The sequence below is a fragment of the Bombina bombina genome, chromosome 7 (assembly GCF_027579735.1).
Source record: "Bombina bombina isolate aBomBom1 chromosome 7, aBomBom1.pri, whole genome shotgun sequence".
Lineage (NCBI taxonomy): Eukaryota > Metazoa > Chordata > Amphibia > Anura > Bombinatoridae > Bombina > Bombina bombina.
Genome location: NC_069505.1, coordinates 53,439,660 through 53,457,574, shown reverse-complemented (window position 1 = coordinate 53,457,574; position 17,915 = coordinate 53,439,660). Strand labels below are relative to the sequence as shown.

General features: G+C 41.1%; 1 protein-coding gene across 6 annotated transcripts in view; it reads left to right on the top strand.

The window, feature by feature from the left end:
* The window catches only part of LOC128665868 (pre-mRNA-processing factor 39), a 727,810-nt gene that overhangs the window by 464,869 nt on the left and 245,026 nt on the right, over positions 1–17,915 (top strand). For all 6 annotated transcript variants that reach the window (XM_053720108.1, XM_053720111.1, XM_053720107.1 and 3 more), the window contains 2 exons: positions 4,285–4,395; positions 13,173–13,283. In XM_053720108.1, the coding sequence (XP_053576083.1) occupies positions 4,285–4,395; positions 13,173–13,283 (222 nt within the window). The remainder of the gene's footprint in view (positions 1–4,284; positions 4,396–13,172; positions 13,284–17,915) is intronic.

Here is a 17,915-nt window from a genome sequence, read left to right as displayed (position 1 = left end):
CTACCGTGGATTTAAAGGATGCGTACCTACGTATTCCTATCCACAAAGATCATCATCAGTTCCTAAGGTTCGCCTTTCTGGACAAACATTACCAGTTCGTGGCTCTTCCATTCGGTTTTGCCACTGCTCCCAGAATTTTCACAAAGGTGCTAGGGTCCCTTCTAGCGGTTCTAAGACCGAGGGGCATTGCAGTGGCACCTTATCTAGACGACATTCTAATTCAAGCGTCGTCTCTTTCCAAGGCAAAGGCTCATACAGACATTGTTCTAGCCTTTCTCAGATCTCACGGGTGGAAGGTGAACGTAGAAAAGAGTTCCCTGTCTCTGTCAACAAGAGTTCCCTTTTTGGGAACAATAATAGATTCTTTAGAAATGAAGATCTTCCTGACAGAGGTCAGAAAGTCAAAGCTTCTAAACGCTTGTCAAGTTCTTCACTCTATTCTGCAGCCTTCCATAGCTCAGTGCATGGAAGTAGTAGGTTTGATGGTTGCAGCAACGGGCATAGTTCCTCTTGCTCGAATTCATCTAAGACCATTACAACTGTGCATGCTCAATCAGTGGAATGGGGACTATGCAGACTTGTCTCCCCAGATTCAAGTAGACCAGGTAACCAGAGACTCACTCCGTTGGTGGTTGACTCAGGATCACCTGTCTCAGGGAATGAGTTTCTGCAGACCAGAGTGGGTCATTGTCACGACCGACGCCAGTCTATTAGGCTGGGGCGCGGTCTGGGACTCCCTGAAAGCTCAGGGTCTATGGTCTCGGGAAGAGTCCCTTCTCCCGATAAACATCCTGGAACTGAGAGCGATATTCAATGCGCTCCGGGCTTGGCCTCAACTAGCGAAGGCTGGATTCATAAGATTCCAGTCGGACAACATGACGACTGTAGCTTACATCAACCATCAGGGAGGAACAAAGAGTTCCTTGGCGATGAGAGAGGTATCCAAGATCATCAAATGGGCGGAGGATCACTCCTGCCACCTATCTGCAATTCATATCCCAGGAGTATACAACTGGGAGGCGGATTATTTGAGTCGTCAGACTTTCCATCCGGGGGAGTGGGAACTCCATCCGGAGGTCTTTGCCCAGTTAACCCAATTATGGGGCATTCCAGACATGGATCTGATGGCGTCCCGTCAGAACTTCAAGGTTCCTTGCTACGGATGCATTAGTGGCGCCTTGGTCGTTCAACCTAGCTTATGTGTTTCCACCATTTCCTCTCCTTCCCAGGCTCGTAGCCAGGATCAAACAGGAGAAGGCCTCGGTGATTCTGATAGCTCCTGCGTGGCCACGCAGGACTTGGTATGCAGACCTGGTGAATATGTCATCGGCTCCACCATGGAAGCTACCTTTGAGACAGGATCTTCTAGTACAAGGTCCATTCGAACATCCAAATCTAGTTTCTCTGCAGCTGACTGCTTGGAAATTGAACGCTTGATTTTATCCAAGCGTGGATTTTCAAATTCAGTGATAGATACTCTGGTCCAAGCCAGAAAACCTGTGACTAGAAAGATTTACCATAAAATATGGAAAAAATATATCTGTTGGTGTGAATCCAAGGGATTCTCCTGGAGTAAAATTAAAATTCCTAAGATTCTTTCCTTTCTCCAAGAGGGTTTGGATAAAGGGTTGTCAGCGAGTTCTCTAAAGGGACAGATTTCTGCTTTATCTGTCTTGTTACACAAACGACTGGCAGCTGTGCCAGATGTACAAGCGTTTGTACAGGCTTTAGTCAGAATCAAGCCTGTCTACAGACCCATGACTCCTCCTTGGAGTCTAAATTTAGTTCTTTCAGTTCTTCAAGGGGTTCCGTTTGAACCTTTACATTCCATAGATATCAAGTTACTATCTTGGAAAGTTCTGTTTTTGGTTGCTATTTCTTCTGCTAGAAGAGTTTCTGAATTATCTGCTTTGCAGTGTGATCCACCCTATCTGGAGTTCCATTCAGATAAGGTTGTTTTGCGTACTAAGCCTGGTTTTCTTCCAAAAGTTGTTTCCAACAAGAATATTAACCAGGAAATAGTTGTTCCTTCTCTGTGTCCGAATCCAGTTTCAAAGAAGGAACGTTTGTTACACAATTTAGATGTAGTTCGTGCTTTAAAGTTCTATTTAGAAGCAACAAAGGATTTTAGACAAACCTCATCTTTGTTTGTCGTTTACTCTGGTAAGAGGAGAGGACAAAAAGCTACTGCTACCTCTCTTTCTTTCTGGCTGAAAAGCATTATCCGATTGGCTTATGAGACTGCTGGACGGCAGTCTCCTGAATGAATCACAGCTCACTCTACTAGGGCTGTGGCTTCCACATGGGCCTTCAAGAACGAGGCTTCTGTTGATCAGATATGTAAGGAAGCGACTTGGTCTTCTCTGCACACTTTTGCCAAATTCTACAAATTTGATACTTATGCTTCTTCGGGGGCTATTTTTGGGAGAAAGGTTTTGCAAGCCGTGGTGCCTTCCGTTTAGGTAACCTGATTTGCTCCCTCCCTTCATCCGTGTCCTAAAGCTTTGGTATTGGTTCCCACAAGTAATGGATGACGCCGTGGACCGGACACACCAATGTTGGAGAAAACAGAATTTATGCTTACCTGATAAATTACTTTCTCCAACGGTCTGTCCGGTCCACGGCCCGCCCTGGTTTTTTAATCAGGTTTGATAAAAAAAATTTCTCTATACACTACAGTCACCACGGCACCCTATAGTTTCTCCTTTTTTTTCTCCTAACCGTCGGTCGAATGACTGGGGGGCGGAGCCTGAGGAGGGGCTATATGGACAGCTTTTGCTGTGCTCTTTGCCATTTCCTGTTGGGGAAGAGAATATTCCCACAAGTAATGGATGACGCCGTGGACCGGACACACCGTTGGAGAAAGTAATTTATCAGGTAAGCATAAATTCTGTTTTTTCCTCGTAACCCAGGAGGAAGCCGGGTCTAATTATTTATTAATAAATACAGCAGTTCTGATTGGTAGAAAACTTATATTGAAACATTGGAAGTCTAATAATTAGAACAAGCTTCAGTTCAGACACAGATTGAAAATAATATTAAATTATTTATGAATAAGTGGGGGATATTCAAGTCATTAGAACAGGAAACTCAAAAATTGGTTCTTCAACCTTTCAAGAACTCTCTGTACATATTAGAAGCAAATCTAATAGGAGAATGGCAGTTTATATGAGAGGTTAAGTGTAATTTTGGTAAGACGGAGGCGGGGGGGATACCCTTTTTTTTTTTATGGGGTGCTGGGTTTAGTTTTTTTTATATGTTTAGTTAGGATATGTTAATTTATAAAAAAGAAAATCCCAGCACTGTGGTACAAGTGAGCACTTCTGTTAGTAAGTTCCTTGTCCATAAAAGCTTTTTATAGTTCTAAATATAATTAGGAACAGCATTTTTTACTGTATCTAATGGAGTATGTGATCAAATTATGCTGTATCATTATTTCTATGTTACATTATCGCACTCTGCGTGTCGCGGATCTGTAATTTGTTTCTGTACCATATGCTGGTTATAAATAAATAAATATATATATAAAAAAAATATAAGCACCATGTTTGTGTGATGAAGTTATACTGAAGAAGGGAAAAATATATCCCCGAAACGTCAATAAATTGGACTTTTTGTTTTGATGCAAATCCTGGTTTGTTGCTGCTTTTTTGGATTACTATTATTTTCAAGTTAAACAACTAGGTAGTTGACTTCAGGAGGGCGGATTCATACTTGGGGGTCAATTTATCAAGCTCCTTGCTTGATGCCCCGTGTTTCCAGTGAGCCTTCAGGCTCCCTGGAAACAGAAGTTATGAAGCAGCGGTCTAAAGACCACCGCGCCATAACCTATCCCCCTGCACGGAGGCGGCGGACAGAAATCAACCGATCGAATACAATCGGGCTGATTGACACCCCCTGCTAGCGGCTGATTGGCTGCGAATCTGCAGTTGGCGGCATTGCACCAGCAGTTCACAAGAACTGCTGGTGCAAAGATAAATGCCGACAGCGTATGCTGTCAGCATTTATCGATGTGCAGCGGACATGATACACTACATCGTATCATGTCCGCTCGCATGTTAATAAATTGACCCCTTGGAATTTACATATATTTACACTTGTTGAAGAGCCCCCATTTTGCAGTAGAGTATACCTCCTTCACCTCTGTTTCCTATAGTCCTGGAAACTATAAGATTGTGTATTGTGTCCAGTGTGGATAGAAGATACTAATACCATGAGGGGGTGACACCCTTGATTCATGTGGATTAAGAACATTGTATTAAGAATATGCTTTCTACTCCACAGCCATTGGCTACAAAGGAATCCACCACTAAGAAAAAAAAATCTGTACAGGTCAGAAAAGCACAATCAGGAACAGTGTCGTTTTCTCATGAAGATGCATCAATTCTCCGCACAGTAAGTGAGACCCCTACCATTTAAAATTAAAGAAAAGGGAAACCGATCTTTCATTACATGGCAAATAATTATCAGAATTTCATTGTCTAAATAAGATCCCTAGAGGATTCAGGAATATGTAATATTCCAACATTTGGTATAGATAATCCTGAATTTAAGAGGAGATGGTGTAACATTTTGAATAAATGTTCGCTAGATTTAATTTTATTGATCATTAAAGAGGTCACAACCTTGTTGAGCACAGTAAGAACTGAGATTTAAAGGAACAGTCTAGTCAAAATTAAACTTTCATGATTCAGATAGGGCATAGATTAGGGTAAAATTTATCTATATTTTTCAAGCCTTTCCATTGTTACTATTAAGGAAGGACCGAGTGTTAATTAATAAATTAATAACACAATTTATTTGGAGCAATAAAAAACCTAGGATTGCGCTCAAACGACTATGCGCAAGGAAAGAGGCTGCAGGTATAGCTTTACCTGATTTTGAACTATATAATTTAGTATCTAATCTAAAATTTGTCTGGGACTGGTTGACCGATAAGGGTCACTTTACATTTTCTGAAATTGAAGGAGCTTTAGTAGCCCCCTTTGCTCTTAAAGCATTGTTGCATATGCCCCCGAATCGAATTCCCAAAGCTATAAAAAGAATGTTAGTTATAGATCAACCAATACGGGCTTGGCGTCATTTCTGCTCTAAGATAGGGATCAACTATAGAGGATCGCCCTTTTTAACAATTAGAGGCAATCCAGAATTTGAGGAAGGATATGACTCTGCCAGATTTAATGCCTGGTCAGATTTAGGGATAAATTACATCTGGCAGTTGCTCAAAAGAGATGATAACTCTATAAAAACCTTTGATGATTGTAAATTAGAATATAACATGCCAAACTGCCTCTTCTTCTCTTATCTACAAATTCGGCATTATGTTGAACAATGTAAGAAAATAAAAGCAATAGACTGGGACAATGATATACTTAAGCAGATAATCAGCATTTTCCAAATAGGGAAATTCTCTATTTCATACTCATATCACGCTTTATTAGCATCACAAGAACAAAGCAATGCAAGATTTTTAGAATTAAAATGGGATTCACTTTGCAGAACTCAGATAGAACTAGAGTTAATGAAGAACTCAGGAGATAGGGTGGCAAAGGCGATGAAAGGAGAATATTTCAGGGAACAACAGGTAAAGATCCTCTACCAGTGCTATTATACACCTGGGTGGCAAGCCTGATGGGATAAAGTCAGTGAAAAGATAGTTTGTAGTAAATGTAAATACTTTGCAGCAGATATGATCCACCTCTTCTGGATCTGCCCAGTAATACAAAGATTCTGGGGGAAAATATCATTCTGGGCTACTAAGACTCTGAATCAATTTTTTCAGGTAAACAAATTCATAGTATTTTTCCTTGTAACCCAGGAGGAAGCCGGGTCTAATTATTTATTAATAAATACAGCAGTTCTGATTGGTAGATAACTTATATTGAAACATTAGAAGTCTAATAAAGAACCCAAATTTTCCGAATTTAAAAATGGGTTAATATATCAGATGTTTTTAGAACAAGCTTCAGTTCAGACACAGATTGAAAATAATATTAAATTATTTATGAATAAGTGGGGGATATTCATCAAGTCATTAGAACAGGAAACTCAAAAATTGGTTCTTCAACCTTTCAAGAACTCTCTGTACATATTAGAAGCAAATCTAACAGGAGAATGGCAGTTTATATGAGAGGTTAAGTGTAATTTTGGTAAGACGGAGGCGGGGGGGATACCCTTTTTTTTTTTTATGGGGTGCTGGGTTTAGTTTTTTTTATGTTTAGTTAGGATGTGTAAATTTATAAAAAAGAAAATCCCAGCACTGTGGTACAAGTGAGCACTTCTGTTAGTAAGTTCCTTGTCCATGCAAGCTTTTTATAGTTCTAAATATAATTAGGAACAGCATTTTTTACTGTATCTAATGGAGTATGTGATCAAATTATGCTGTATCATTATTTCTATGTTACATTATCGCACTCTGCGTGTCGCGGATCTGTAATTTGTTTCTGTACCATATGCTGGTTATAAATAAATATATATAAAAAAAATATAAGCACCATGTTTGTGTGATGAAGTTATACTGAAGAAGGGAAAAATATATCCCCGAAACGTCAATAAATTGGACTTTTTGTTTTGATGCAAATCCTGGTTTGTTGCTGCTTTTTTGGATTACTATTATTTTCAAGTTAAACAACTAGGTAGTTGACTTCAGGAGGGCGGATTCATACTTGGGGGTCAATTTATCAAGCTCCTTGCTTGATGCCCCGTGTTTCCAGTGAGCCTTCAGGCTCCCTGGAAACAGAGGTTATGAAGCAGCGGTCTAAAGACCACCGCGCCATAACCTATCCCCCTGCACGGAGGCGGCGGACAGAAATCAACCGATCGAATACAATCGGGCTGATTGACAGCGAATCTGCAGTTGGCGGCATTGCACCAGCAGTTCACAAGAACTGCTGGTGCAAAGATAAATGCCGACAGCGTATCATGTCCGCTCGCATGTTAATAAATTGACCCCTTGGAATTTACATATATTTCTCCTGTTAAGTGTAGTCAGTCCACGGGTCATCCATTACTTATGGGATTATAACTCCTCCCTAACAGGAAGTGCAAGAGGATCACCCAAGCAGAGCTGCTATATAGCTCCTCCCCTCTACGTCTTACCCAGTCATTCTCTTGCACCTAACTAATAGATAGGATGTGTGAGAGGACTGTGGTTATTAAAATTAGTTTTTATTTCTTCAATCAAAAGTTTGTTATTTTAAACAGCACCGGAGTGTGTTGTTTTTTCTCAGGCAGCATTAGAAGAAGAATCTACCTGAGTTTATGTATGATCTTAGCGGACGTAACTAAGATCCATTTGCTGTTCTCGGCCATTCTGAGGAGCGAGGTAACTTCAGAACAGGGGACAGCGGGCAGGGTTCACCTGCAAAGAGGTATGTTGCAGTATATTATTTTCTAAGGAATGGAATTGACTGAGAAAATACTGCTAATACCGATATAATGTAAGTACAGCCTTAAATGCAGTAGTAGCAACTGGTATCAGGCTGATATGTATGTATGTTGGCACTGAAGTATTTCTGGGGAATGGCACTTCACTAAGAAAATACTGTATACATATAACTTATAGCCTTTCTGCAGTGAAAGCGACTAGCAACAGGCTTTTTAATAACATTTCATATGGTTATATTTAAAACGTTTACTGGAATGTTAATCGTTTTTTCTCTGAGGTACTTGGTGAAAAATTTTATGGGCATTATTTTCCACATGGCTGTCGTTTGTTTTGAATAAAATCAGTTTACTGAGCTTCCCCACTGTTGTATTATGAGTGGGAGGGGCCTATTTTGGCGCTTTACTGCGCAGTAGAAATTCAGTCACAAGTCTTCCTTGTTCTCCCTGCATGATCCAGGACGTCTCTACAGAGCTCAGGGGTCTCCAAAACTAGTTTGAGGGAGGTAATCACTCACAGCAGACCTGTGAGACTGTGCTTTGACTGTGATAAAAACGTATATATTTTTATTTGTTATCCGTTTTTTGGTATTAAGGGGTTAATCATCCATTTGCTAGTGGGTGCAATCCTTTGCTAAATTAATGCATTTAATGTGAAAATTTGGTTGCTATAACTAATCCGGTTCATTGTTATCTCAACTGTGACAGTTTTTGTGTGCTTCTTAAAGGCACAGTAACGTTTTTTTTTTTATATTGCTTGTAAATTCGTTTGAAAAGTATTTTCCAAGCTTGCTAGTCTAATTGCTAGTTTGTTTAAACATGTCTGACACAGAGGATTCTCTTTGTGCAATATGTTCAAAGGCCAATGTGGAGCCCAATAGAAATTTATGTACTAATTGCATTGATGCTACTTTAAATAAAAGCCAATCTGTACATGTTAAGAAAAATTCACCAGACAACGAGGGGGAAGTTATGCCGACTAACTTTCCTCACGTGTCAGTACCTGCATCTCCCGCTCAGGAGGTGCGTGATATTGTGGCGCCAAGTACATCAGGGCGGCCATTACAAATCACTTTGCAAGACATGGCTAATGTTATGACTGAAGTTTTATCTAAGTTGCCAGAACTTAGGGGTAAACGCGACCACTCTGGGGTGAGAACAGAGTGCGCTGATAATACTAGGGCCATGTCTGATACTGCGTCACAATTTGCAGAACATGAAGACGGAGAGCTTCATTCTGTGGGTGACGGATCTGATCCAAATAAACTGGATTCAGACATTTCAAATTTTAAATTTAAGCTTGAGAACCTCCGTGTGTTACTAGGGGAGGTGTTAGCGGCTTTGAATGATTGTAACACGGTTGCAATCCCAGAGAAAATATGTAGGCTGGATAAATATTTTGCGGTACCAACGTGTACTGACGTTTTTCCTATACCTAAAAGACTTACAGAAATTGTTAACAAGGAGTGGGATAGACCCGATGTGCCTTTCTCACCCCCTCCTATATTTAGAAAAATGTTTCCAATAGACGCCACCACTCGGGACTTATGGCAGACGGTCCCTAAGGTGGAGGGAGCAGTTTCTACTTTAGCTAAGCGTACCACTATCCCGGTGGAGGATAGCTGTGCTTTTTCAGATCCAATGGATAAAAAGTTAGAGGGTTACCTTAAGAAAATGTTTGTTCAACAAGGTTTTATATTGCAACCTCTTGCATGTATTGCGCCTGTCACGGCTGCAGCAGCATTTTGGTTTGAGTCTCTGGAAGAGACACTTGAATCAGCTCCATTAGATGAGATTACACACAAGCTTAAAGCCCTTAAGTTAGCTAATTCATTTATTTCGGATGCCATAGTACATTTAACTAAACTTACGGCTAAGAACTTCGGATTCGCCATTCAAGCGCGCAGATCGCTGTGGCTTAAATCCTGGTCAGCTGATATGACTTCTAAATCTAAATTGCTTAACATACCTTTCAAGGGGCAGACACTATTCGGGCCCGGTTTGAAAGAAATTATCGCTGACATTACTGGAGGTAAGGGCCATGCCCTGCCTCAAGACAGAGCCAAACCAAGGGCTAGACAGTCTAATTTTCGTGCCTTTCGTAACTTCAAGGCAGGAGCAGCATCAACTTCCTCCGCTCCAAAACAGGAAGGAACCGTTGCTCGCTACAGACAGGGCTGGAAACCTAACCAGACCTGGAACAAGGGCAAGCAGGCCAGAAAACCTGCTGCTGCCCCTAAGACAGCATGAAGTGAGGGCCCCCTATCCGGAAGCGGATCTAGTGGGGGGCAGACTTTCTCTCTTCGCCCAGGCTTGGGCAAGAGATGTCCAGGATTCCTGGGCGTTAGAGATCATATCTCAGGGATATCTTCTGGACTTCAAAGCTTCTCCCCCAAAAGGGAGATTTCATCTTTCAAGGTTATCAACAAACCAGATAAAGAAAGAGGTGTTTCTACGCTGTGTACAAGATCTTTTACTAATGGGAGTGATCCACCCGGTTCCGCGGTCGGAACACGGACAAGGGTTTTACTCAAATCTGTTTGTGGTTCCCAAGAAAGAGGGAACCTTCAGACCAATCTTGGATTTAAAGATCCTAAACAAATTCCTAAGAGTTCCATCGTTCAAAATGGAAACTATTCGAACAATCTTACCCATGATCCAAAAGGGTCAGTACATGACCACAGTGGATTTAAAGGATGCCTACCTTCACATACCGATTCACAAAGATCATTACCGGTACCTAAGGTTTGCCTTCCTAGACAGACATTACCAGTTTGTAGCTCTTCCCTTCGGGTTAGCTACTGCTCCAAGAATCTTCACAAAGGTTCTGGGTTCTCTTCTGGCGGTACTAAGACCGCGAGGAATATCGGTAGCTCCGTACCTAGACGACATTCTGATACAAGCGTCAAGTTTCCAAGCTGCCAAGTCTCATACAGAGTTAGTACTGGCATTTCTAAGGTCACATGGGTGGAAGGTGAACGAAGAAAAGAGTTCTCTATTGCCACTCACAAGAGTTCCCTTCTTAGGGACTCTTATAGATTCGGTAGAAATGAAAATTTACCTGACAGAGGACAGGTTAACAAAACTTCTAAATGCTTGCCGTGTCCTTCATTCCATTCCACACCCGTCAGTGGCTCAATGCATGGAGGTAATCGGCTTAATGGTAGCGGCAATGGACATAGTTCCCTTTGCACGCCTGCATCTCAGACCACTGCAATTGTGCATGCTAAGTCAGTGGAATGGGGATTACTCAGATTTGTCCCCTATGCTGAATCTGGATCAAGAGACCAGAAATTCTCTTCTATGGTGGCTCTCTCGGCCACATCTGTCCAAGGGGATGCCCTTCAGCAGACCAGATTGGACGATTGTAACAACAGACGCCAGCCTGCTAGGTTGGGGCGCTGTCTGGAATTCCCTGAAGACTCAGGGATCATGGACTCAGGAGGAGAGTCTCCTTCCCATAAACATTCTGGAATTAAGAGCAGTTTTCAATGCCCTTCTAGCTTGGCCTCAGCTAGCAACTCTGAGGTTCATCAGGTTTCAGTCGGACAACATCACGACTGTGGCTTACATCAACCATCAAGGAGGGACAAGGAGTTCCCTAGCGATGATGGAAGTCTCAAAGATAATTCACTGGGCAGAGTCTCACTCTTGCCACCTATCAGCGATCCACATCCCAGGCGTGGAGAACTGGGAGGCGGATTTTCTAAGTCGCCAGACTTTTCATCCGGGGGAGTGGGAACTTCATCCGGAGGTCTTTGCCCAAATACTTCGGCGTTGGGGCAAACCAGATCTGGATCTCATGGCGTCTCGCCAGAACGCCAAACTTCCTTATTACGGGTCCAGGTCCAGGGACCCGGGAGCGGTTCTGATAGATGCTCTGACAGCACCTTGGGCCTTCAAGATGGCTTATGTGTTTCCACCCTTCCCGATGCTTCCTCGATTGATTGCCAGGATCAAACAGGAGAGAGCATCGGTGATTCTAATAGCGCCTGCGTGGCCACGCAGGACCTGGTATGCAGATCTAGTGGACATGTCATCCTGTCCACCTTGGTCTCTGCCTCTGAGACAGGACCTTCTAATTCAGGGTCCTTTCAAACATCAAAATCTAATTTCTCTGAGGCTGACTGCATGGAGATTGAACGCTTGATTTTATCAAAGCGTGGATTTTCGGAGTCAGTAATTGATACCTTAATACAGGCTAGGAAACCTGTTACCAGGAAAATTTACCATAAAATATGGCGTAAATACTTACATTGGTGCGAATCCAAGAGTTACTCATGGAGTAAGGTTAGGATTCCTAGGATATTGTCTTTTCTACAAGAAGGTTTAGAAAAGAGTTTATCTGCTAGTTCTTTAAAGGGACAGATCTCAGCTCTGTCCATCCTTTTACACAAACGTCTGTCAGAGATTCCAGACGTTCAGGCTTTTTGTCAGGCTTTGGCCAGGATTAAGCCTGTGTTTAAAACTGTTGCTCCGCCATGGAGCTTAAACTTAGTTCTTAACGTTTTACAGGGTGTTCCGTTTGAACACCTTCATTCCATTGATATCAAACTGTTATCTTGGAAAGTTCTGTTTTTAATGGCTATTTCCTCGGCTCGAAGAGTCTCAGAGTTATCGGCCTTACATTGTGATTCTCCTTATCTGATTTTTCATTCAGACAAGGTAGTTCTGCGTACTAAACCTGGGTTCTTACCTAAGGTAGTCAATAACAGGAATATCAATCAAGAGATTGTTGTTCCATCATTGTGTCCTAACCCTTCTTCAAAGAAGGAACGACTTCTACACAATCTGGACGTAGTCCGTGCCCTGAAATTTTATTTACAGGCAACTAAAGATTTTCGCCAAACTTCTTCCCTGTTTGTCGTTTATTCTGGACAGAGGAGAGGTCAAAAAGCTTCTGCTACCTCTCTCTCTTTCTGGCTTCGTAGCATAATACGTTTAGCCTATGAGACTGCTGGACAGCAGCCTCCTGAAAAAATCACAGCTCATTCTACGAGAGCTGTGGCTTCCACTTGGGCCTTTAAAAATGAGGCCTCTGTTGAACAGATTTGCAAGGCTGCAACTTGGTCTTCACTTCACACTTTTTCCAAATTTTACAAATTTGACACTTTTGCTTCTTCGGAGGCTGTTTTTGGGAGAAAGGTTATTCAGGCAGTGGTTCCTTCCGTGTAGAGATCCTGCCTGTCCCTCCCGCCATCCGTGTACTTTTAGCTTTGGTATTGGTATCCCATAAGTAATGGATGACCCGTGGACTGACTACACTTAACAGGAGAAAACAAAATTTATGCTTACCTGATAAATTCCTTTCTCCTGTAGTGTAGTCAGTCCACGGCCCGCCCTGTTTTTTACGGCAGGTCTAAATTTTAAATTAAACTCCAGTCACCACTGCACCCTATAGTTTCTCCTTTCTCGTTTGGTTTCGGTCGAATGACTGGGTATGACGTAGAGGGGAGGAGCTATATAGCAGCTCTGCTTGGGTGATCCTCTTGCACTTCCTGTTAGGGAGGAGTTATAATCCCATAAGTAATGGATGACCCGTGGACTGACTACACTACAGGAGAAAGGAATTTATCAGGTAAGCATAAATTTTGTTTTACACTTGTTGAAGAGCCCCCATTTTGCAGTAGAGTATACCTCCTTCACCTCTGTTTCCTATAGTCCTGGAAACTATAAGATTGTGTATTGTGTCCAGTGTGGATAGAAGACACTAATACCATGAGGGGGTGACACCCTTGATTCATGTGGATTAAGAACACTGTATTAAGAATATGCTTTCTACTCCACAGCCATTGGCTACAAAGGAATCCACCACTAAGAAAAAAAAATCTGTACATGTCAGAAAAGCACAATCAGGAACAGTGTCGTTTTCTCATGAAGATGCATCAATTCTCCGCACAGTAAGTGAGACCCCTACCATTTTATACTTCTCTTTGTTAAAATTAAAGAAAAGGGAAACTGATCTTTCATTACATGTCAAATAATTATCAGAATTTCATTGTCTAAATAAGATCCCTAGAGGATTCAGGAATACGTAATATTCCAACATTTGGTATAGATAATCCTGAATTTAAGAGGAGATGGTGTAACATTTTGAATAAATGTTCGCTAGATTTAATTTTATTGATCATTAAAGAGGTCACAACCTTGTTGAGCACAGTAAGAACTGAGATTTAAAGGAACAGTCTAGTCAAAATTAAACTTTCATGATTCAGATAGGGCATGCAATTTTAAACAACTTTCTAATTTACTTTTGTCATCAAATTTGCTTTGTTCCCTTGGTGGTATTTTCTAGGTAGGCTCAAACTGATTTCTAAAACCATTGAAGACCGTCTCTTAGCTCAGAACATTTTGATAATTACAGAGGTAGAAAGTGTATTATTATAACTGTGTTATTTGTGCAAAACTGGGGTTTGGGTAAGAAAGAGATTATCTAAAGGAAGAGTCTATAGATGGTTGACCAATTCTAGTGAAGGGAGACCACAAAGGAGACAACGACCCAGACAATTAAAATTTAATACTATGGATTCAAGTGGGGGAGATTCTGCTGACACCGTTAGGGAAATTAGAAGTGGAGTACAAGATAGTACAGACACACATCCACTGACCAGACAACAACAGATGACAGAACTTTTTTAGGGGTTCAAACACGTTCTTGAGGAGGTGGTATAGGCGACCATTCATCAGGACGCAGAAGGGTCACACACAGACCCACCCGCAGAGGCAGATAACTGAGGAGAACAACATTGTCATTAATCTAAGCTCTCACACTCTCACTGATATGGAGACAAGTTTGTTAAATAAAGGCCTATCATATGTTCCCTACAAGAGAGTGACAGAGCTTAAATTCATGATAGATATGTACACATTTCAAAGGCAATTGAAGGTGAAAGAATATTTTCAATTTAAATAAAAAGTGCCAATAAAGGGATTTTATGTCTCTGGCAAAGTAAATTTGACCCATTTAATTTTAGTGGTAGTTTTTGTGGTCAAGGGATGTACCTAAAGTGATTTTTTTTATAAGAGGTACATAGGTGACATTTTGTTGATTTGGAGAGGAAGTATAGAAAGTTTGGAACATTGGTTTCATCAATACAATAACACTAACACTACAGTTAGATTTAAAATGTCATTTAGTGAGAATTAATGTAATAGGAGGTGTTACATAGAGATCTTTTTTCTGGACCAATACTTGTGTATAGTGTGATTATAATGTTGTGTATGAATACTTATGTTTTGCTATTATATCACTAAGTGTACACAGTTTGATCACAATTTAAATACATTTCCGGATATACGAATGCATACAACAGATAAAAAAATACACGCATATATATAAATATACTGTGTATATATATATATATATATATATATATATATAATACCTGAACATAATGGAGATTTAGGTTTTGTTAAAATTGAAGTCATTGTTTGTACACAAACACGGCATTGACCGGAAGTGATGCGTAACGCAAGTTCCAGTATCTGAAAAACGGTTGTGACGTAATATATGGATATAACACATGGCTTCGAGTTGTATGCCTATTTTTGTTTAAAGTAGACTCAGTACATTGATGAATATGATGTGAAGAGAATTTTTAGATGTTCTAAGTCACTTAATATATTGTTACTCATGCACCGGAATTGAAAGAAAGGTAGCTTCCAGTTCATTGAGCACATGTATGTAACGTAATACCGGAAATTATGTAAGTTTTGGCGCCTTTTTTCACAGGAAGGAGGAGGTAACTAATTTGTTTGAGCACTATATAAGCACCATGTTTGTGTGATGAAGTTATTCTGAAGAAGGGGAAAATATATCCCCGATACGTCAATAAATTTGACTTTCTTCTACAAGATACGACGAGTTCACGGATTCATCCTTTACTTGTGGGATATTATCCTCCTGCTAACAGGAAGTGGCAAAGAGCACCACAGCAGAGCTGTCTATATAGCTGCTCCCTTGATTCCACCCCCCAGTCATTCTCTTTGCCTATACTAAGTAATAGGAAGGGTAAAGTGAAAGAGGTGATAAAATGTTAGTTTTTATTTTCTTCAAGCAAGTACTGATAGATGCTCTAGCAGCACCTTGGTCGTTCAACCTGGCTTATGTGTTTCTGCCTTTTCCTCTCCTTCCTCGCCTGATTGCCAGAATCAAACAGGAGAGGGCTTCGGTAATCTTGATAGCGCCTGCGTGGCCACGCAGGACTTGGTATGCAGACCTGGTGGAGATGTCATCTCTGCCACCGTGGAAACTGCCACAGAGATAGGACCTTCTCATTCATGGTCCGTTCCAACATCCAAATCTAATTTCTCTGCAACTGACTGCCTGGAGATTGAACGCTTGATTTTATCTAAGCGGGGATTCTCTGAGTCGGTCATTGATACCTTGATTCAGGCTCGAAAGCCTGTCACTAGGAAAATTTACCATAAGATATGGCGTAAATATCTTTATTGGTGCGAATCCAAAGGCTACTCATGGAGTAAGATCAGGATTCCTAGGATTTTGTCCTTTCTCCAAGAAGGATTGGAGAAGGGGTTGACAGCTAGTTCCTTAATGGGACAGATTTCTGCTTTGTCAATCTTACTACACAAGCGTCTGGCAGATGTTCCAGACGTTCAGTCGTTTTGTCAGGCTTTAGTTAGAATCAAGCCTGTGTTTAAACCTGTTGCTCTGCCATGGAGTTTGAATTTAGTCTAAATGTTCTTCAAGGGGTTCTGTTTGAACCCATGCATTCCATAGTTATTAAACTTCTATCTTGGGAAATTCTGTTTCTCTTGTAAGGTGTATCCAGTCCACGGGTTCATCCATTACTTGTGGGATATTCTCCTTCCCAACAGGTAGTTGCAAGAGGACACCCACAGCAGAGCTGTCTATATAGCTCCTCCCCTAACCCCCACCTCCAGTCATTCTCTTGCAACTCTCGACAAGATAGGAAGTATCAAGAGATATGTGGTGACTTAGTGTAGTGTTACCTTCAATCAAGAGTTTGTTATTTTTAAACGGTACCGGCGTTGTACTGTTTTACTCTCAGGCAGAAATTAGAAGAAGAATTCTGCCTGGAGATGGATGATCTTAGCGGTTTGTAACTATGGTCCATTGCTGTTCTCACACATAACTGAAGAGTATGGGAAAACTTCAGTTGGGGGAACGGTCTGCAGATTACCTGCTTTGAGGTATGTTCAGTATTTTATTTCTAGAGAAATGAATAAGTTCTAGAAAATGCTGACAGAGCCTTGTGTATTTGAGGTAAGCTAGATGCAGTGATTTAACAACGACTGGGATCATGCTTACAAAACAGGGTAATACTCATGTTAATACTCATATTACTTAGTGACAAAACGTTTACATGTTTCATAAATAGGACGTTTTTTTCTCTGAGGGAGATAAGTCTTTATTTGGGGCCTAGTTTTCCACATGGCTAGTCAGATACTCCTAGGAGTATTTTCTTAAGGCCCCTCTGACATCCAGTACATGGTGGGAGGGGCCTATTTTCACACTCTAGATGCGCAGTTTCCTTCAGACTGAGACATCCAGCTTCCCTAGAGGAGTCCTCTGGCATCTGAAGACCATTATAAAGGGTTTGTTTCTTCTCTAAATCGTATTTGAGGGCAGGTAGGAGCCTCAGCAGAGCTGTGGCAAGGTGCTCAACTGTCTTTTACCAGTGGTTGAAGTTTTTTAAATCTGGTTTGGGGGCTAAGGGGTTAATCATCCATTTGCAAGTGGGTGCAATGTTGCTTTAGTCCCTTACGCACACTGTAAAAATTTCGAAAGCTTTACTATATTTTTACACTGTTTTGCAGTTTAAGTGTTAGTTTTTTTCTCTTAAAGGCACAGTAACGTTTTTGTTTAATTGCTGTTTCACCTTTATTAAAGTGTTTTCCAAGCTTGCTTGTCTCATTACCAGTCTGTTAAACATGTCTGACATAGAGGAAACTCCTTGTTCAATATGTTTGGAAGCCATTGTGGAACCCCCCTCTTAGAATGTGTACCAAATGTACTGAAATTTCTATAAACTATAAAGACCATATTATGGCGCTTAAAGATTTATCTCGAGAGGATTCTCTGACTGAAAAAAGGGAGATTATGCCATCTAGCTCTCCCCATGTGTCAGAACCTATAACTCCCGCACAAATGACGCCAAGTACATCTTGCGCGTCTAAATCTTTTACCTTACAGGACATGGCGGCAGTTATTAATGCTACCCTCTCAGAGGTATTGTCCAAACTGCCAGGGTTACAAGGAAAGCGAGACAGCTCTGGGGCTAGAACTAATACAGAGCTTTCTGACGCTTTAATACCTGTGTCCGATATACCCTCACAATACTCAGAAGCAGAGGCAGGTGAGCTTCTATCTGTGGGTGACATTTCAGATTCAGGGAAGGCGTTGCTTCAGTCTGATTCTGAAATGACAGCGTTTAAATTTAAGCTCTAACACCTCCGCTTATTGCTTAGCGAGGTTTTAGCGACTCTGGACGACTGTGAACCCATTGTAGTTCCGGAGAAATTGTGTAAGATGGACAAATACTTTGCAG